Source organism: Podarcis bocagei (genome assembly GCF_964188305.1).
Source record: "Podarcis bocagei genome assembly, chromosome: 1".
Classification (NCBI taxonomy): Eukaryota; Metazoa; Chordata; class Lepidosauria; order Squamata; family Lacertidae; genus Podarcis; species Podarcis bocagei.
In genome coordinates, this window is record NC_138125.1 from 58,913,360 (window position 1) to 58,935,646 (window position 22,287).

General features: G+C 44.3%; 1 protein-coding gene across 3 annotated transcripts in view; it reads left to right on the plus strand.

Moving 5' to 3' along the window:
- Window positions 1–219: 219 nt before the first annotated feature.
- Window positions 220–22,287, plus strand: part of SLC1A2 (solute carrier family 1 member 2) — a 103,276-nt gene continuing 81,208 nt past the window's right edge. The window contains exons 1-2 of one of the 3 annotated variants that reach the window (XM_081165037.1): window positions 220–342; window positions 1,249–1,544. In XM_081165037.1, the coding sequence (XP_081021163.1) occupies window positions 1,528–1,544 (17 nt within the window). In that variant the 5' untranslated portion in view covers window positions 220–342; window positions 1,249–1,527. Of the gene's footprint in view, window positions 343–446; window positions 599–792; window positions 1,545–22,287 lie in introns of those variants that run through there. The other 2 variants (XM_081165036.1, XM_081165038.1) reach the window with 2 other exon arrangements.

The following is a 22,287-nucleotide window of genomic DNA, read 5'->3' on the forward strand; positions in this document are numbered from 1 at the left end:
GCCCTTTGTCTCGTGTCGCGAGTATTAATTCATTAGTGTACAGTAGCCCCGCCCCCTCCCGCCCGAGTTCCAATCGGATATTCAGGCAGGTTTTAAAGGACAATAAATGTGACAGCATTGGAGTGCGGGGGGGGGGGCGGTTAACCCCTTCTCTGCCGGACCAGAGGATGCTCTCTCTCTGTCTGTCTCTCTCTCTCTCTGTGTATGTCTTCGTTCTACAAATATGATCACAAGCGTCACTTGCCGACAGAATTCCAGCAATGCGAGCGCTTGCACTACTAATTAGTCCGACTTCCCAATTAGCTCTTCCAGGCCGCCGGGAGGCTCCGGAGCTGATAGCGAGTGAGTGGCCGAGTGGGGAGGGGTGCGCGCGCCATGTGGCCCCCCACCTCCACGGTAAACGGCGGAAAGGGTGTGGGAGGGAGCGGAGAGAGCCGCACACGCATTGCAAGCCCGGCGCGGAGCTGCTAATAGGGACGAGGGGGCAATATATTCCCTCGTTAGCAGGGTGGTGGGAGAACCGATAGACGCTTGCTGCTGCTGTTGCCACTGGGATCAGACAACGAGCACAAAAGGAATCGATCGTCTGTGCAGGCTGGTGAGACAGTGGAGACGCCTCCCTCCCCGTCAGCTAATCCAAGCCATCGAGGAAAAGCGTCGAAATAATAATAGCAATGCAAGCGAGCGAGCATGAGGAGGGAGCGAGGGAGGGGGCGTAGAGTTGTGCTCGGCCTCGGAGTTCCCCAGCTGCCGATCTCAGCCCGGGATCGCCTTCATTCCTATAGATTCACGCGTCTTCCCTCCCGGGAGGGCTGCCCCCTCCCTTTATAAAGAGACTCGGGGAGGGGGATTTGCAACCACACCGGGTGATGTCAGCTCTCGCCTAAAATAGAGAGGGATAGACTGCAAATCCACCGTTAAAGCCTTCCAATCCAGCCTCAGCCAACAAACACCATGGCAATGTGAAGTCACCCACCGCCTCTTCCACATACACACAACCCCCTTCGCCTCCCTCCCTCCCTCACACACACACACACACAAACAAACACACACTGCACTCCCTCGCCAGGCAGCCCTCCGGAAAGGCGCAGAAAGCCAAGGATCGTAGCGCAGGTGCCCACCAGCACACAGCCTCGGAGCCCTTGCCTGTCGTTTGCCATTGACCATCTTCTCTCTTCGCCCCCCTCCCTCCCTCCCCTATTTCATATTCTCTCTCTCTCTCTCTCTCTTTCCACTACTACCCTGAAGACATTCAAGCCTCTGGAAGGAGACGTTGAGAAACCTCCCTCCGAGTAGCAGGAGCAAGAGGAGGTGGCGGCGTCGGGGCTTAGATCTCGAGACCAGCCAAGCTTCTTGGATGATCGCCTTTCGGAGCCGGGAGGATTATACAAGGCAGGAACTAAAGGGGTTCTGCGACACCCAAAGATAAAAGGAGAAGAAGAAGTTTCCCCACCCGGAAAGAGGCCGCGCGTGGTTTAAACCCTTGGATTTCTTGGGAAGGCAAGACAGGGGGGCTTCCGCTGGACCATGGCATCGACAGAAGGGTGAGGAGGAAACCGGCTTTTCTGTTCCTTTTCCCCCTTCCTTGGTTTGCCGGCAGGGGTGGGGTGAGAAGATCGGGCTGGGTCTCGAGTGGGTTGCTTTGCTCGCGCGTGGCTGTTCCGTTCCGTTGTTGCGTGTGGGCTTATCAGGCGGCGGGATTCTCCGCGTCCTTCCTGCCGACCCTACAGGATGAAAGAAGCATCCAGCTGCAGCTCAAGGCTGGAGAATGACATTTCAAATATTAGTCTCCCTTGGGAGAAGGATAGAGCTTTTCCTCTTCCCTACCGGCTTTAACCCTTGCAAGGGCCGAGGGCTAGCAAACCGCTTAAATAATGATGATGATGATGATAATAATAAAAAAAACCTCAAGTCTGCAGTTCTGTGCATCATAAGCCTCATTAAAAAATAAGCGGGGCTTAGTTCAGAGTGGGCGTATCATAGGATCGGGTTGCAATCCTATATCCGCTTGCCTGAGAGTAAACCCCATTGCACTTAATGGGACTTACTCCTGAGCAGACATTGCACTGCAAGGCTGCTCTCCTAGGTGCACTTGAGACTTACTTCTGAATAGACACGAACCCGGCCGCAATCCTAAACATATTCAAGATGCAAGTCCCACTGAACCGAGTGGGACGTCCTGCCGACCAAACATTTGTAAATCAGCAGCAAGAGCTCGCTGCTGCTTCCAAATTCTTAAGGGGTTTTGCAAGAGAGAGAGGCTCGCGTCAAATGCCGTTTGCAATGCCCACAAGGGAAAACAACCCGGAATATTACGCTGGATGGGGTTTTGCGGGTTACTCAAGAGTTATGCATTGTGGAGGAAGCAAGCAAACACAAGTTTTTGGGTAGTATTCCTGCCGCGCGGGAATCTTGTTGGAAGCGCGCCTCTTGCGAAACGTTTCCCCGGGGCCCAAGTCAGGCGGCGGGCGGCGCTGGCGATTGGCCGCCTTGCTCGCGTTTGTTTGCAAGTTAATGTCTGGGGCTCCCGCGGGTTTGTCTCGCGTTCTCCGGCGTCTGGGGAGGGCGATCTCCTCTTGATCCGCGCGGGGCTGCTTGTCACCTTGGATCAGCGTGATCTGCTCTGGACGGGACCTTGTGAGGACAGGGTGTAAAAAAGAAGCAGCTCTGTTTATGTCGGTTGCAGGTGTGGGCGTGCGCGCGCTTCCAACGCGAAAAGGGGATTTAAATCAACCTGCTGCCGCTTCAGCTGCACATTGCTGGAAGGCGCGCGCTCACCCAATTGTTCTCACTCCTGGTGGGAAGGGAAATATATGCGCAGTACCTGGACCAAGACAGGTTACCCGGCAGGAGGTTGTTCAAAAACTGCAAGCACTCTGCAGCTGCAAGCTCTCTGCTTTCCTGGGTGCAGGGACCCTGGTCCATAGGAAATCTCTGCAGACCAAGAAATCCGCCCAGTATTAATAAGGCGAAGCCCTTTTAGCGCCATCCTATCTATGCGTGTCTACTCAAAAGTAAGCCCCACTGAATTGCACACTTAATGATGTGTTATAACTCCAGCGAATGCGAATCTCATGTTGGCACAGCCCTGTGTTAGCACTGCTGGCATTTTCCTCTTTGCAGCCGTCCTGCTCAAAGGTAAATGAAGAGGGATTAAAGGAAAGGTAGTGGTTGGGGGATGCAAGTGGACATTGATCTAGTTCTCATTGGAAGAGGAACTACCCATTTGCTAGTATGCTCTGTGCAACCTATCAGAATAGATACTTCTTGTTTTAGGATGGCTACAGCACTAAATGCTACAAAGTCCCCATTGACTTCAGTTAGATATTTAAGCTTCTGCTGAACTCTTTCCTTTTGAGGTCAGTGGAGCCTGAACATTCGGCTATATCGTTTAACCCGTGAGATTAATTATACAAACAGCAGGTGGCAAGTGTCATATATTAAAAGAGCAAAGCCCACCTATGCATGAGAGGAGGAAAGTGAGGGGTGATGCTTCTCCTAAGATTATGTCCACTGTGGAGCATATGTGCAGCATCTCCCAACAATGTATATTTTCTTCAACGCTATTGATTTTGTATGCAGATTGAACAAATTGATTAACCAATGAATATACTAAACTTCCATTTCTTGAACTGGGTGACATCCTAGTTCAGAGTCCCTAATGTTGGCTAGATTGTTTCCATTGTGAAATGCTTTTCCAAAGGTTTGCATTTCCTCTAGTGATTGTTTAATAATAATAGCTACATGTTGCTGTTGTTTTACTACAATTTGCCTAGCATTTCATCTCTGTATCTCAGTAGTTCTTATAACAGTTCTGTAAAGGTACAGCAATAACATCATCCACGTATATACTGGATGGAGAACCTGAATATACCGTATTTTTCACTCTATAACACACACCTGACCATAACACGCACGTAGTTTTTAGAGGAGGAAAATCCGTAGGCATGCCACCCGTAGGCATTCCCTCCATAACACGCACAGACATTTCCCCTTACTTTCTAGGAAGAAAAAAGTGAGCGTCATGGTGCAAAAAATACGGTAAGTGCCTTCTTTGCTCACCTGACATTTGAAGTAAGGGTATCTAGCTCCTGGCTCATAAACACTATTCAGGGATGGTGAACCTATAACTCTCCAGATGTTGGGTCAGCTACAGTTCCCATCCTCCCTGGCCATTGGCTGTTCTGATTAGACGTTCCTCAGGTCATACCATAAACATACATCAGTTTTAAAAACCCTAAACTGGAAAAACCAATATATTAACATGTCTTTTGCCTGAGACCCCTTACAATACAACCATTGGGTTTTACTTTGGCCACCTCATGAGAAGAGAAGACTCCCTGGAAAAGACCCTGATGTTGGGAAAGATGGAGGGCACAAGGAGAAGGGGACGACATAGGACGAGATGGTTGGATAGTGTTCTCGAAGCTACCAGCATGAGTTTGACCAAACTGCGGGAGGCAGTGGAAGACAGGAGCGCCTGGCATGCTCTGGTCCATGGGGTCACAAAGAGTCGGACACAACTAAACGACTAAACAACAACAAATCAACTCATACTTGCATATAGATAGTATGTAGTACTCATTTCTGTCTCCCCCCCAATCTATATTTCTCAGTTTCTTCAGAGAAGTGCATATGTTCATTCTGTTTTATAGTAAAAGCAATGTAGACATTGGGCCAGTTTATACATAAACATTAATGAACCTTCCTGGAGTTCTCAATAGTTGATGACTTGGTTGAACATGTAAACTGAAAAGCATTCTGTTTGTAGTGGTATGAGACTGACATGCAACTTCTACCTGTTGTGTTTCGCTCTGTAATGGCTCTTCGCATCTTCAAGTCATCATTTGAGGCTGCAGTCATCAGATGGTGTGATTCAGAAGTGTAAACCAGCTCACTTATTCAAGGGTATTCAAAGTCCGTGACTTTGGAATTCAGACTAACATAAGTCCTGCTCTGGAAATATTAGTATTACTTTAAAGTCACTGATGAAGAAATATTAATATTTCTGTGCCATGAGCTGTAATCTATACTTTTTGAGCAATTTCCAGAGTGGTAGCCATGTTAGTCTATTGCTGCAAAAAAAACCCCCAAACCACATTGTCATCCTATGCATGCTTACTCAGAAGTACCAGTAAGTATTATTGTGTCTAATGGGGTGTACAGCCTAAAACATATGTTTAGGTTGGCTGCCAAAGAGTTTTGTGGCAGCTCAAAAAGTAACATTGATTTGACAAACGTGTTGATGGGCTAGAGTTAACTTCATTAGAAGCAGGGAATGATATATCTGATGTTGTGTGTGTGTGTGTGTGTGTGGGTGGGTGGGTGGGTGGGTGGCACTGTGGTCTAAACCACTGAGCCTCTTGGGCTTGCCAATTGGAAGGTCGGTGGTTCGAATCTGCATGATGGGGTGAGCTCCTGTTGCTCTGTCCCAGCTTCTGCCAATCTAGCAGTTTGAAAGCACACCAGTGCAAGTAGATAAACAGGTACTGCTGCGGCAGGAAGGTAAATGGTGTTTCCGTGCACTCTGGTTTCCGTCACGGTGTTCCGTTGTGCCAGAAGCGGTTTAGTCATGCTGGCCAGATGAGCCGGAAAGCTCATCTGTGTGTGGAAAAATACCGGCTCCCTTGGCCTGAAAAGTGAGATGGGGGCCGCAACCCCATAGTTGCCTTTCACTGGACGTAACCGTCCAGGGGTCCTTTACCTTTTTATCAAGAGAAAGAGAGAGAATGTTAGCAAGAGAAGTGAGAAAGAAATAGAGTGCAAGAAATACTGACAGTGCTAACTTTAAAGCTTTTAGTATGTAAAATAATTATAGTGACCCCCTTCACAAAGCAGTGTTGATGGAAACAGAACATCTTGGCACTGGGGAGCCATTGTTTTGGATTTGCTCTTCTGGCATGAGCAAGGGAAAGGACTGTTTCTCAGTGGCTGAGCACATGCTCTATATGTAGAAGGTCTAAACTGAAGGTCTGGAGCACTGGAGACAATACTGAGCTAAAAAGGTAAAGGTAAAGGACCCCTGACAGTTAAGTCCAGTCGTGAACAACTCTGGGGTTGCGGCACTCATCTTGCTTTACTGGCCAAGGGAGCCGACGTTTATCCGCCGACAGTTTTTCTGGGTCATGCGGCCAGCATGACTAAGCCGCTTCTGGCGAAACCAGAGCAGGACACGGAAATGCTTCCCGCCAGAGTGGTAGCTATTTATCTACTTGCACTTTGATGTGCTTTCGAACTGCTAGGTGGGCAGGAGCAGGGACTGAGCAATGGGAGCTCACCCCGTCGCAGGGATTTGAACCACCTACCTTTTGATCGGCAAGCCCAGGGCTCAGTGGTTTAGACCACAGCGCCACCTGCATCCCTGGCCAAAAGTCTGACTCTGTGAAAGGTAACTTTCTGTATTCCAAAGTTTAACTCATGATAGCAAACCTGATCTGGGAAGTGGGAGTCTGAACCTCTCTATAAACCGACTTCTAAAATTGGCAACATCCAAATGCTTTGGATATTAGTACAGAGACAAGAGTGAGATTATCCACAGGAGATCTTGAGCAATGTTATGATACATGGAGAAGCACGTTCAGATAGTTAGAAATGGGACCTTGAGCACAAAAGCAAAACAGGGAGCATGCAGGGCTTAATGACTATGCCATATAGTGAGATTGATGTCCTCAAGTATACACATTGCATTGCTTATCTGTGTGCGGCATAGTCTAGTGCATATTTACTTAAGACATAAATCCCACTATGTACAATAGAGGCCTCTTTGTCACAGCCTTCATCATTTGCCGCACTCTGGATGGTCATTGGAGGCATTGGACTTACCTGCGCTGCTGCTTCTAGCTGTAAACAATAAAATATTCAATGGAATGTCAAATCCACACTCTCTCTTAAAATGTTAATCATGTTTGAAAATGCTAAGCAGGAAGGTGAGCTGCTGTGTACAGATGCAGCTGTGATAATTAGAAAGCACTCTGAAGCACTTTCAGATGTTTTTCATTTGAAGCATTTTTGTCCTGCTCTTCTGCTGCAAAGAATCCTGGAGTGGGATACAAAATCATTAGTAAGGCGCGAATGTAAGTAAGGCAATATGACACACAAAGAAAAAGAGAGGGAAAGGGTAAAGGGAAAAAAGCAAGCTCAGGCACCAGCTATTAATGTAACAGTATTTATAACAGCTGTCATGGGTTGTCTGGTGGAATGGCTTCTTCAGATACATCCAAAGGCAGCTGGTATATCTGCAGAGGTGGTAGAATAGCCCTGCTTCCCGTTGATTTGGACCCCGATGGAACAGGTTCCTCCAAGCAATGGGGGCCTCCAACCACACAACACTTCAAAGCATGCTGAGCCTGTGGACATTCAGCTAAAAGCATCTTAAGTTCCCCCTTCAGACTTTGCACTCAACATGTGAAGGTCTGGCAGTGGAGTTCTGAGATGTTCACATCTAGGGTGAAACAGCCCTGCACCTCCCTCCACACATCCTCTGAAAGCAAGGGTTAATGTCTGAAGAAGAGGGGTACTGTCTACTGAGTAGGTGTCATTATACACCCATTGCAGTGTCATGTCTGTATCCCATTTCTAGCTTCTTGGTAAGCCTCTGAACTGTGTTTATAGGAATCAAAGCTCATGGGTTCATGAAAGTAGCAGGTTGCTGTCACAGGGCGGTGGTACTGACCTTTGGCAACAACAGGGCATCTTTGCAAATGCCATCTTACGTATGTGGATTGAGTCTAAGTCATACTCGGAACAGATCCATTGAAATCTATCAACATGACCAGCTCAAGTCTATCGATTTCAATGTCTCTATGCTGACTTATTTTATTTATTTCACTTCAGTATTTAAAAAAATAAACAAATAAATGCACTGACTTGGTTGGATACAGCCTTTTGTTGGGGAACTTGAGATTCTCCAGATGATGTTGAATTCCAAGTCTCATCAGCCCCAGTAAGCATGACTAATAGTCAGGGACGATAGAAGTTCCACATCCTTATACTACACAATGAATGCCTCCAAAGTCTTAAGCATCTCTACCTAAACTGCTTTGCTACTCGGTTTCATTGATTTATTCCCTCTGGATACTGTGTACAAGCTCTTTATACCAGCCAAACTCTTGTACTAAATTTAGGATTTAAGTCCAGGATCTGTAAAGTATAAAAGGGGCCAAAAGGGAGACGGAAGAACAGCAGTATGTAACTCCTTAGTCATTTACATTGAAACACTATAAAATTGCCATAGGGATAAAGAAGTTTCAGGATTACACTGTGATTTCTTTCTTCCCACCCCCTTCTAATCTTTGTACTTGAGCTGGTCAATGCAATGGAGCCCATGGCATCAATAAAGAGTGGACCAATAAACTCACTCTGTTTGGCTATCAGCAAAACCTGCCTTGTAATGCTTAGAGTACCACACCAGTAATGGTTCACATGGCAGTTTGCTGGTGGCCCACCAGCTTCCATTGCTCAGCATTCCTGCAAGAGAAAGCGGGACCCAATGCCCTTAATGATGGATGTTGTCAGGAGAATGTTGCAGGCAGAGGAGTGACTACTTCAGCACCACACATATGGCAGTATCCAATTAACTTGTTCCATCAATGCAAGGATTTCCACTTGCCCAGCAAAACCTCCCCGCTCCCATATTCCCCTAAATCTCCTTTGGGGGAAAGTTGCATTGTGCAAGCGGGAAGTTTGTTAGATACTGCCCATAGTCACTGGGTGAATAATAGTGCTTGATGTTGGCTGGTGATCTCAGAGCTTGCTCAATGCCTCCTACATAGTGCCAAAGTAGCAGCATCTGAGCCTCTGCTAGGCTTCCATTAAGGATGGGTTCTCCTCTGTCATAGAGCACCGTAAGTTCATACCAATGGTCCATAGGAACATGTCCTTATACTCAGCCAGACCATTGGTTTATCTGGCTTAATGGCACTGACACGGAACCAGTAGCAGTTCTCCAGGGTTTCAGACAAAACAAAGCTGGTAGTGACCCACCCAAAAAAGCCACTATATGAGCTACCACTGTGTTAATCAATATTTTTCATGTATTCATTTCTGAATTATCATTCCAGCTTCTATTTGTGGAAGTTCCGAAATCACTTTTCTGATTTGAGATATTGTACTGTAGTTGGTATCTCAAATTGCTTTTCATTATGTTTCTGGGCTTAGTTAATTGGCCATACCTTGGCTAACCAAAGGTTTCCTAAGCAACAAGAACATACACAAATAAAATATGGCACCAGAAGAATTCAGCTGAAGTGAAACACACATTGTATATAGGACCTGTCATATTAGCCCATATTCTTTCTTGGCTTTTTCTGATTCCCCCTTTAGAAATACATGCCAACTGGGGATAGCAATTCATCCATCTGATGCAGTGGGCTCTAGTCCATAAACACATTTGTATTTAAGGGTATTTAAAACTCTACAAAACTTTGTTATATTTTCTGCAACATCAGGCTAGCACAGTACCTCCTCTGGAAACAGTATATAACAATGATACTATAACTTGTATCATATTTTATTTGGATTACAAACCTTAACACACCCTCCCCACAAAAGTTTAGTTCATAATGCAAGCAATCTAAATTCTATGGGCAAGAATCACCTAATGAGTCCCATCAGACTCTTCCTCTTTCCTCCCTTGCACCCCCATGCTCCCCATAATCTGGGGCAAGAAGACCAATAGGCTCATCACCTAGTAAGACTTGAAGGATGAGCCTTGGAAAGCAGAACAAAAAGTTATGGAATGCTACAGTTGCTAGAGGTTGGAACCTGCTTTAGCCTACCGTGGCTCGAAACATTGCGGCAAAAGCAGAACTGTATAAACAGTTACTCCAAATTGTGTTTCGTTCGAGCTAGAGACATTCCCAATTCAATTTCAGTCATGGACGAATGCAGGGAGAGTGAACTATTCAGGATCAGAGGCAGTTGCTGGGACCAACTGTGAGGGCTGGCTGTTGCCTTTGTGTCTTACCAGTGGGCTTCCTGTAGGCATCTGGTTGGGCACTGTGAGAAACAGGCTTCTACGAGATAGGCCTTTGGTCTGATCCAGCAGGGCTCTTCTAATGCCTATGGGGGTATGCATACATAGGGAAGGGGCAGGTGCCACTATATGAACATACCCTATTCTTATGCACCTTTTATGTGCACAACCTTTGCACACATAACCATAGGAAGCTGCCTTATACTGAGTCAGACAATTGGCCTACCTAGCTTAGTATTGTTTACACTGAGCAGCAGCAACTGTCCAGGGTCTGAGGCAGCCCATCTGGAGATACAGAGGGATTGATCTCGGGACCTTCTGCATGTAAGGCAAATGCTCTACAACTGAGCCGAGGCTCTTTCCTGACTCCCCATCCCTGCCTTCCTCTCAAATAGCGTCTCTCAAAAAGCCCTGCTTAACTGCATATCCGTATACAACCCAGTCCAGCAATTCTTGCCAGGTGTGGGTACTCTTATACAAGTATGGCAAGTCTGTTCCTACAGCTGCTTTCTCGTTCATTTCAATGGAGGAGCAGATCCACCCATGCATTCCTGTGTGTGTCCAAACCAGCACCTTCTACTGAAATAACTGGGGGCGCCATTGCATGTATGTGCATCAGAAGTCTGTATCTGGATTGCGGAACTATGCCTTGAGGTGCTGATCTCTAAGCTTTGTGGCAGTGGTACAGGCAGGCTAATCATTGAGCTATGCAAATTATGCACATATTTATTGGGTTTCAAGGTGTTCTCTGGGGAATCACCTGCCTAGGTTTTTTTAGGACGCTCTAGAAGAACGTTTTTGTTTCGTTGGGCATGAAATAAGCGGCACAACAGGAGAATTAGCTGCATCTTTCTTACCCACCTGACCTCTTCACCTCCACTTTGCTCACTAATCTTTCAGCAGGGACTGCTCCTTAGGCTGCAAATCTCTGAGCAGCTTTCAAACAGCTGCTGTTTTTACGTGGCTGCGGGGTGGGGTGGAGATATTCATACTATGACAGTTTTGAAGTTCATGTGGTGAATCTTGAGGTCTAGGATGTAATATCATTGAACCCTGCCATAGTTTTAAATCCTGCAGTCTTGCAGTAGGATATCTAACCTGAATCCAGAAATTATTCTGATTTAGCAACAATATGGCAATCCTTTGTACAGTGGTACCTCAGGTTACATACACTTCAGGTTACATACGCTTCAGGTTGCAGAGTCCGCTAACCCATAAATAATGCTTCAGGTTAAGAACTTTGCTTCAGGATGAGAACAGAAATCGGGCTCCGGTGGTGCGGCAGTTTCAGGTTAAGAACGGACCTCCGGAACGAATTAAGTACTTAACCCGAGGTACCACTGTATAGGTTAAGTTGACAGACTGGGCCCTCCAAAAGTTTATCTGTTTCTAGGTACCCTATCACATTTTTCATAGTGTAGTAGTAAAAAATAAAACAATCTACATTTTCTTGAACAACAATTTCACGTTTTAAAAAACAGATATTCAGTTCCTTAATGTTCTATATTTCTTTTAGATTTGGCATGTTGTATATTTGCTTATGTAATGCATCGTATGTAATATGTAGTATACATTCTTATGCAATGGCTCACTCCTCTGACTTGCCAGATGGTACCAGCTTTCTTGCCGAATAACAACTTGTGTGACTATTAGTTTAGACATTGAATTCCTTCCTCCTCCCCCACCAAAAAAAAGTTGCCTGGAGAAGTGTGTGGCTTCTGGAAACATGGAAGTTGAAAATCCCTGGTTTACATGAAGATTTTAAAATGTTAGGTGTAGTGTACACCGTTATTAGCTCAGTTAACTTATCCTCCAATTAGGAGGCATTCATTTAGAGAAAATAATTCCTATCATGCTGCGAGTCTGGTTTAAAAATAACCATTCATCTCCTCACCTCCCACATATATTTTTACTCAGAGCGTGCATGTGGGTGCATCTATTTTTACCAGCAGGTGCATATTCATACAGCGTCAATTTAAAATTTCTTGCCACTTCAAAAGAAATGGTGGTGTTCCACTGCCCCCTGAAAAAGAACAAATGGCAGAAGCAAAACAGAGGTTGGGGTAGTTTTGTGCAAAGTTTTTAAGGGGATTCACGAAAAAAGAAAGCACCCCCAAGGAACCGGCAATTCATTACCATCATTGTAAACCAAACTATGTTGACAAATCTTGTTATTCTCAGGTGTGTGTGTGTAACGCTGTGTCAGAAAACAACTAAACCAGATTATGTGCCATTACAAGGGCTTTGCCAAATGTATGATGTGAAAAAGGGGCTGGGAGCTTCTCATTCTCCAAATATAGAGCCTAAACAGCAGTACCCATGCCCAATAGGGAAGTATTTGCATGCTTGGGGGGGGACCTCAAGATTTCAAGTAGTACAAAAAAACCCCTAACAGTGGGGATTCAAAACTGCTGCTGCTTGTAGTGTGCATAAGCTGCAGCTTTGGTACCATTTTTTCTTCTTGTTGTAAAGAGACCGTGATCGTAGTAACAATGACACCCCACATTACCAAGAACAACAAAACATGGTCTGAAGTTCCAGCTGATCAGGGCTGTCTTGTCTATGAAGACCAGGAGCAGCTTGCTAGGTGGGTGGAAGCCTCTATGCTGGCTTCCAGGCAGATGGATCACTATTGCTCCCCTGGGAAGGAAAGGGGACGGGGCAGCAGGGAAGCCAGGGTGATGCAAATGCAGTAAGCGACAGCAACCTGGTGTAGTAGCGTCGGCACACTCAGCAAACCGTTTCGGTGAAGTCCTGCCTATATATGAAATACTGGAGTGGTGATATGGAAGGCCTTGGTGCTGGTGCTGCAGCTGCACACACACTTCCCCCACCTTTTGGGGCTGGCCTTTTAAAAAGCATCATTACACAGGGTGTGTGGGTGAAGCAGAACGAAGAGAGTGTTCACAAAATGTACCCACCCTCTGCCACCGCCATTATGGTGGTGCAACAACAAGGAAGCTCAGGCAATGTTTTTCAGTGTAACACTGGTGGGTATATCCTTAGGAGAGGGCAACTTGTGTGGCCTCCCAGTTCTCCCCACTACCACAAGTAACTACCAAAAAGAGAAAGGAAAAGATGACTTGTGTTGTCTTCTTCTTCTTGGTGGAATGCTCTGTCACAAGAGACTAGGGCCCTGCAGGATTTGACATCTTTCCGCAGGGCCTGCAAGACAGAGCTGTTCCACCTGGCCTTTGGTTTGGACTCAGTCTGACCCTTATGTTTCCCTCCCCTTATGGTTTTGATCTATGGGCTACTTTTAAAATGAGGCTGCATTTTAAATTGTATTTTAACTTGTATTTTAAATTGGTCCTCCCCCCTATTATGTTTTTATTGTAATTTTACTGGTGTTAGCCGCCCTGAGCCCGGCTCTGGCCAGGGAGGGCTGGGTATTTTTTTTAAAAAAATTATTATTATAATTCTTTTTGGTGCTAATTCATGCCTATTGATGCAAATTTAGAAATAATTACTGTAGCGTCCAACATTTCTCTCCATAGTGGGGAAGACTAGGTGGCCTATGTAGCTGCTATCCAAATGCTAACTTTCAGAAGTGGAACTTAAAACTTCCTGCTCTTCTTTCTTATGGTTTTGTATCTTTAATCTGGACTTGGACAAGATAGCCTTCAAGAAGAACACTTTCAAATGTCCTCTGCAATGCAGGGCCCATGGCTACCCTAGCATTAAATGATTTCTAACTTAACAGTTGCAACTAGTGTAATATGCACACAGGTAACTTGAATTTTCACAAAGTGGAGCACCTCTTATTAGATAAATTAGCACTGTAGACTTTCAGTCCCACCACAATTCCATGATTGCAGAAGCTCCAAAATGTGTCATGGTTTGTGAAAGAGAGAGACCGTGGAAAGCAACTCACATATGATTCATCTATCCATGCATGGACAAGCAGGAGAGACTATTGAAGGCTGTTCAATAGGGTTGACTAATAAAGGACAATATTTGATGGGGAAGAAAACCTTTTCTGGAGGCATGATAATATTATACAGAACTGTTCTTAATTGTTCCCTAGGGCCCTGATTCTGAAGTCTTTGTACATAACAAGGTCTTGTGTCTCATTTGGATAAAACCCCTTCTGCAACAGCACATATTGCTTATCTATTCAGCTTACTGGCTAATTTACATTTATATGCCACTGAATAATGGCTAACCATATACATAAAATAGCTACAGTACCTAGAAAGATATACCATGAAACAGTACCAGGGGATAAAAATGAAGGCAACAACACTAATAGGAATGAAAAATTCATAGATCTTAAAAGTCCAAAACTATCAGAAGTTCTATTGATCACTGGAAGATTATAAGATGTAAATGCCAAGGAAAGTGAAAATGGGTCTTCATCTGCTACTGAAAAGGCCAACGAGTTTGGAAAAGCATCACGGAAGCCACATCTTTCCCTGGTGGTCACTTGCTGCATGTAATTTGGTGGGTGGGTGGGCCTGGAGAGGGCATCTCAGAAAGATCGTATGGGCTTGGCTAGGTTTCTGTGAGAGAAGGCAATCCTTTAGATCAGTGTTCCCCAACCTTGGGCCTCCAGCTGTTTTTGGACTACAATTCCCATCATCCTTGACCACTGGTCTTGCTAGCAAGGGATGATGGGAGTTGTAGTCCAAAAACAGCTGGAGGCCCAAGGTTGGGGAACACTGCTTTAGATGACTTGGTAATAAGCCATTTTAGGGATTTCAAGCAGGCCTGGGGAACTGTTGCACCTCTAGGTGTTGATGGACTTAAAACCCCAGCATTCCCAATCTTTGGCCACAGTGGCTGGGGCTGAAGAGAGTCGGAGTCCAACAACACCTTGAAGTCCAAATAAGTTGAGGGCTAAGTTAAGACCAGCACTTTGAATTGTGTCTAGAACCAGAACAGAAACAAGCTCAGGTGAACAAAGAACTGGTATCATATGATCATACTATCACAAAAGTTGGGTGCTACCCCCACTCTCTGCCAAGTGGTAGCAAGATTCTGGGCACTTACCCAGGGTCTGTCTTCTTTTGGAGAATTGGTGACGTGGTAGAGACTGTTGTAGGTTTAAGAAATATGATTTATCCACCTATTTACACCTTCAGTCTGCATGGAGGGAGTCCAGATCTTACAGCACGGTCATTTCATTTCCATCCAGCACTGGAGTCAAAAGCATCTCTCCCAGCCAGCCTGCCCAAGAGGGATCTTAATTTTCTTCTCCCTTCTTCTTCCCAGCACACCTTGCTTAAGATGCTCTTTCCTTGTCACTTCCCACCCAGTTACCTTGGCAACCTTCTGTCTGCCCAGGCCCATGATTCCACTTAGAAGGGCCATCAACACCTTTTGTCATGTTAATGCCTGTATCCCTGGCTTGGAAAGGAAGCTTAGCCTGTATTTTTCCACTGGCCTGCAATCTTCCCTTCAAAATAATCAAAATCCAGGATTTGGGAGGGTGCCCTCTCAAAATCTATAAGAATACCATCCCATCTTAGTTAGCGATCTTGCAGGCTTACCTTTGAACCAACTTTGAAGTTAGGATCCAACACTATATATTTAATTTAAACAATGTAAAGATTTCACTGAGCCTAAGCCTAATTTGCATATTTTTTAGAGAGATTTTAAATATCTGATATTGATGTATTAATTAAATGGACAAAACTAACATGTTTCTCCTTGTTCATCTATTCATAAATACGTTCCCTCTCCCACCCTTATAATTGAGTGAGGTAATTATACCCATTTCCTCACCCTCCACCCCACAGCAAATGCAATGTGTCTGTTCCTTACCTTAGAATATTACTTAGGGAATGGTGTTATATAGATGACAGAAAATCTGTTATAAATATTTCTGTTGGGACTGGGAGAAATTTCATATGATTCCCAACAGGTGGCAGTACATGTCAAGGGTTTTCTTCCCCCATACTAAGTGGCCAAGCTACAGCTATATCTATCTTCTGAAATGATATTTCTCTTTTTTTTAGTTTTTTAAAGATCCTGAATGATAGTGGAACACAGAAAGATCACCCTCCTTTCCTTTTCACCCCATGTTAGCCCCAGAGAATGAATGACATGAAAATGTAGCTATGTATTTCAAAGTAACTGTAAAAGATGGCTTCACATCCATAATCTTTAATTTTACTAAACGGCTGTTACGGCGCAACTGATCATAAAAGATCATGAAGGGCTATTTTATTTATTTATTCAAAATGAAGTTTTTTCAGTCTCCAGTCTTCTTTTTGTGTGTTTTATATTGATTATCATTGGTTTTACTGTTGGCTTTTTCAGCTGAACTTTATAGGTGACGGTTTTTTATGTTTGTTTTATGTAAACCACTTGGAGGTCATGCCTGATGAAAAGTGGGCTGCAAGAACTCCAAAACAAGGAAGACAGGAAATATTTATAGGTCTGCCATTCTGTCACTAGGAAAGCCCATGCAGCTAACAGAGCTATTAAAAAACAAACCATGCAATATATAGGATTATACACACAGAAGGTTTGCAGGTAGAGAGAGACACATAGGTGCACACCTGTGTGCTGTATGGAGAAAGAGAAACAGTATGGCTGGTTTTAAATTGGGTCTTAGCTGTAATACAAGCTCTGTCCCATTAGATTCTCCTCACTCACTCACACCACAAAAAAGCACCCAGTGGACTCTGTCGCCACCCCACCCCACCCCACCCCACCCCCAAATCTGTCCAACCACTCCCAGAATCAAAAAGCCGATGGGAGTAATTTCCACTGAAATTAATCTGACTTCTGAGGAAAAAATGGCATTTTCCTCAAATGGTTTATTGGGAACAATAACTAATAAAATGCTAATTTGACTCCTAGTCACAATAATGTTAAAGATATGACCTAGTAATATGCTGGGAACATAAATCATCCTGTCCGAAAGAAAGAAAGAAAGAAAGAACGAAAGAGGATGGGTGTGGTGATCTGTGTTTCAACATGCATATTATCTTGCAGTAATTCCTAATACAATATGATGTCTTGTCTAGCGGGGCAGTAAAGCAGGAAACAAAGGCCCTTCAAGCCATTTCTTGAAGAGGCATACTTAATCATCAATCCTTAAACTAGGAGCTGCCCAGGTCATGTTGAAAAACATAAATAAAAATAATTTCTTTATATATTTCACAAAATTTATATGCGGCTTCACACACACACACACACACTTTTTATTGATATTTTCATTTTCATTCGAGTTCCTCTGATTAAGGGTTTGGCATTGGTTACAGTATAGCTTTCTCATTTTTTGTGTGGACAAGAAGCCTGTGAGCAAGTTGGACTGAGAGAGTGATTTGCCCAGTGACCTCTGCTAACCACACTGGTTATTGTCATGGTGCAAGCATGTACCAAGAGAAAATTATAATTCTTTGTACAGTGTGGTCGATGGATTCCATGGCAGTAATGGAGAAGAAGCGGTCGATGCTGACCTCTAGTCGCATTAGTTCATGGTGACCAGCCTGTGCAATCTGCAGGATTTAGATTTGACATGCTGCTGCTGCTGCAACCACCACCATATACCTCAACCCAAAAGTAAAAGGTAAAGGGACCCCTGACCATTAGGTCCAGTCGTGACCGACTCTGGGGTTGCGGCGCTCATCTCGCTTTACTGGCCGAGGGAGCCGGCGTACAGCTTCCGGGTCATGTGGCCTGCATGACTAAGCCGCTTCTGGCGAACCAGAGCAACCCAAAAGTAGGAGATGCTAAAAGCCAAATCCAGGGTGAATCTTGTGCATGCCAACACTAGTTTCTTGAAACTGCCTGGCTACAGTCGAAATATATAAAAATAAATAAATAAAATTGTTCAGTAGCACATTAGACACCAACTAAGTTTGTTCTTGGTGTAAGCTTTTGTGTGCATGCACACGAAAGCTTATACCAAGAACAAACTTAGATGGTCTCTAAGGTGCCACTGGACAATTTTTTATATATATTTTGGCTGCGTCAGACCAACATGGCTACCTGGCTACAGTTTGACATGGGAGGAGTCAGCATAGGTTTTCTTTTCCTCTAAGCCTGCTATGGGCTGAGCTGCTTGTGAGAACAGGCCTTTAGGAGCAGGAAGAAACTGGCACAGAAAAATGTGTCATGAGGAGTAAGATATAGGCACAGCGAACCTCCAAATTTCAGTGTTGGTTTGTCAGAGATGCGTTCTGTGTAATTAGCTTTACTAGATCATTATAATTGGAGAGGCAGGAAAGGCACTTTCAGGAAAGGTTTCATAAAAAAACTAGAAATGTATCAGCTTTCTGAGCCTGGGCATAGCAATTAACTCTGCAGCTCAGCTTCCGTCATGCTTTATTAGTTCTATATAGTTACCAGAAAGACAATGCATGAGAAATGTTACTCTTATTTACAGTTTGAACCCTTGACCAAATCCCCAGCAAGGATGTTTAGGCTAGCAGGATATGAGAAGGAAGCTGTTTTTAGTAAGCAAGAGAATTTTGAAGTGCAAGCAGAAGGAATACAGTGGTATCTCGGGATACATACGCTTCAGGTTACATACGCTTCAGGTTACAGACTCCGCTAACCCAGAAATAGTACTTCAGGTTAAGAACTTTGCTTCAGGATGAGAACAGAAATCGTGCTCTGGCGGTGCGGGAGCAGCAGGAGGCCCCATTATCTAAAGTGGTGCTTCAGGTTAAGAACAGTTTCAGGTTAAGTACGGACCTCCAGAACGAATTAAGTACTTAGCCTGAGGTACCACTGTAAATGGGAAATTAGGAGACTGGGGGAAAGGGGGGGCAGGAAGCGGATACCTGAGGACAGCAGCAAAAAGTGGAATGGTGGCACATAGAAAGTGGATGGTAAGAGCTAATTTTAGAAACTATTGGTGGTATAACTATTGGTCCTATAACTATTCATCCCATCAATATTAATGTATAAAGAGTTGGTGATGATTTGAGGGTATAACCCCAGGAATGTGGGGAAGCAGGAAGGAGCTAGGTGACAAGTTAGAGATTGGCAGCCCTGAAGAGAAGAGAATTACCGGCATCTCATATTTTCTGGGTTTCACCATCATATTTCCTTCTGCAAAAATTAAAATAAATACATATATCCTCATAAACTCAGCAGAATTGCAACATATGGAAGTGGTGGAGATAAGGAACACATTTAGAAGAGGAACTGAGAAACTGATCCCAGCCAAAAAGGCCTTAGCTGAATAAAGCTGTGAGGAGATCGCTCACAGATGGCATGCAGACATTTCATTTGAAAATTAAGATAATGATATTCAGCTAAAGGAACCTGGTTGTTTCAACATCAATTAGGAATGCTTATAAATACTATTGGATTTCCCATACCCCACAAATAATAGCCTAGATTAATGGTACAGGGTCTTTTAAAAATCTAAAACATCACTGCTTGCTCTTTAAAACAACAACATCCTGGTTGATAACGTCTTTGACGCTTTCCTTTTCTGAGTAAATGGCTCCTTCCATATATGTAACTATCACATTGAAAGTAGCTTATCTTGTTAAAACTAGATGTGGAAATGGAAGATCTTGATTTATGAGTTAGACGTTTTGTATGAGTAAGACACAGAAAGTTCACTTTCTGTACAGCAGATCTGAGATATGATGGGCTTCTCCATTAAGTCTTTAACAATGGCGATTACTAGACAAGGCTGGAATGGGAAACCTGTGGCACTTCACATGTTGATGGAATTCATTTCCCATCAACCACAGCCAGCAAGGTGGGGGATTATGGGACTTAGAGTCCAGCAACATTTGGAGAACCATGGACACCCCATTTCTGTGTTATGCTGTTAGGTAGGAAGGACACTGAGACAGATTTTTCCCCCCCAAGTGCCTATTTGGTGCACTTCCTGCCAGGGAAATGACATGACTCAGAAAGAGTAGTGACCAAACTCCCCTCAGCTTGTGCATTAACTCGACAAAGTTGCCTTTCCTCCCATCTGTGTCAGTGGCTGCCAATGTGCAATGGCACCCGTGAGGGCTTCCCCCAATGGCCACAAAGTATCCAATGCCTTGCTGTCCCCTTGGTCATGAGGTAGTGAGTGTGGTTACCCTTTTTTTCACTTGAAAAGTACACAGAGCTGAAGGAGGAAGGTGGAATAGGGACACTTTCCCACTTCCTCTTTCAGCTCTATGCGCTTCTAATGACTCAGACTAATTCTAATGGAGCTGACTGCTACCCAGATCCCATAGAAAAGTGAACTTTTCCTGTGTGTGCCCTTCATTTCTGTCTGTGGCCGGAGTCTGATATGGCGGAAGGGTGGGGAGAAAGATGACCAGAGTGGAGTGGTACCCATGACAGTTAATAAAAAATCCAAACATGTCCATAAGCCTTAAAAACAAAATGGGACTCGCTGATCTACAACAGGGATGATAATATATTGTGCCATAATTGGTTGCCGATGCATACTCCATATTTGCAAACATGGAGTGCTGCACAGAGGAGAAGATGGCGATGTCATCCATGACACACTGTGAGGCAGGGAAGCTCAGGCCAGGTTTGGCTCCAAGAAGAAAACTATACTATATCTGTTGAACTATTCACTGCAAGTGAACAAAGGTCACAGTGGTGATCCAATTACAGTAGTACCTCTGGTTACGAACTTAATTCATTCCAGAGGTCAGTTCTTAACCTGAAACCATTCTTAACCTGAGGTACCACTTTAGCTAATGGGGCCTCCCACTGCCACCGCACCACTGGCACACGATTTCTGTTCTCATCCTGAGGTAAAGTTCTTAACCCTAGGTACTTCTTCCGGGTTAGTGGAGTCTGTAACCCAAGGTGTTTGTAACCCGAGGTACCAGTGTATTGTTAAATTCTCCAGACCACCACATTTGCATTTCCCCATATTTTTTCCTACCCAATTTGTTGTGGCATTGGTGTTTATGGGTGGTTTTGAGGGTCCGTTGCTCATGGGGCAAGGTGTTCTCCTTCACACTGTCAGAGGCTTTTGTTTTCCCAACAACCAGCCTCGCTTGATTTGCTTTTGTGAAGGTCACATTTATGGGATGCATGCCCTGCCCTTGGGGCATATGTGAGGAGCCATGGTGGTATTTTGCAAATTACATAGCTGTTTCCAAAATGCAGCGAACACGCACACACCAACCGGCCACGCCAGCACAGCAGCTGACTTCTTGGACACCTCGTCTGGGAAATGCAGACTGTGTAGGTACTCAACAGGCACAGTTTGCAATAGTCACAGTTTAAATTGTGAACGGAAGAGCGTTTGCAGAGAGTTCACCTCAAAATAGATTTGTATACAGTAAGATGAGTAGATTTCACATTGCATGCCATATATCAAACGCATGCCATTCAGAAATCTGTCTGCCTCAAGGCAGCCCTGAAACTGGATGCCTGTGGGACTGCCCCACATACAGAGGTTTATTGCTGGTTGTTAGTTCTTTCTCATGTGCGGCACCCAGATTTAAGTCACTGTTTGGCAGGATTAGAGTAAGACTTGTAAAAGACAAAATATACTGGGAAAGTTAATAATAGATACAACAAATTGGGGGGGGGGGAAGGATAAGTGCAATAAAAAGGGATGGACAATGGAAACCAGAGAAGAATCCTAAAATGTAAAGGTGATTGATTTGTTTAAATTGAAATTTGTTATGTAAAATTTAATAACAATAAAAAATATTTAAGTTACTGTTTGGAGGCAATATTTGCAGGTGGTGTAACTAAATTATGGTCCAGACCTCCACATTTGTACAAGCATCACTTTAAAACACACATGCACATACACACTGAAACTTGTCTTTTAATGTGCAAAATGTGAACCTTCACCCAAAACCACCTTCTTTTCTGTGGACATCCCACTACTTTAATAGTTTTGCCCTGGGTCCAAAGAACTACACAACTAGTTCATGTGCCCAAGGGAGTTTTAAACTTGTGTTGCACAAACTATGTTCCCTTATGCTGTATGACAAACATCCTCCTCAGCTTTTGGGGTTCTGGCCATAATATGTAATGAAACTAATAAGGAAAGCCTCACTTCTCTTTGTTCTTTACCTACCAAAAGAACCTGTGTATTTTGCCAAAGGTGGAGGCAGAACTGAGTTAACAGCTGGTTTTGTATTTGCAGAGATGGGGGATCAGCCATTATGTGTTTTCCCATCCCCAGGAGGCCTGGGTGCAACCTGAAACCTGTAAAGCACCTGAACAGGCCTCATTTGAATGTCTGTTACTTTCTCTCACACTCTGTCTTAAAACTCTTACAAAACACCGACACCTGTCCTCTGACCAACAGGCCCTCCCCACTTCTCCTGCCTCATCTGGCTTGGGTTATTTTTGTTTGGTTGGTGGTGGGGTTTTTTTGCCATCTAGCTTGATGAAGAGTTGTTGATGAAGAGAAA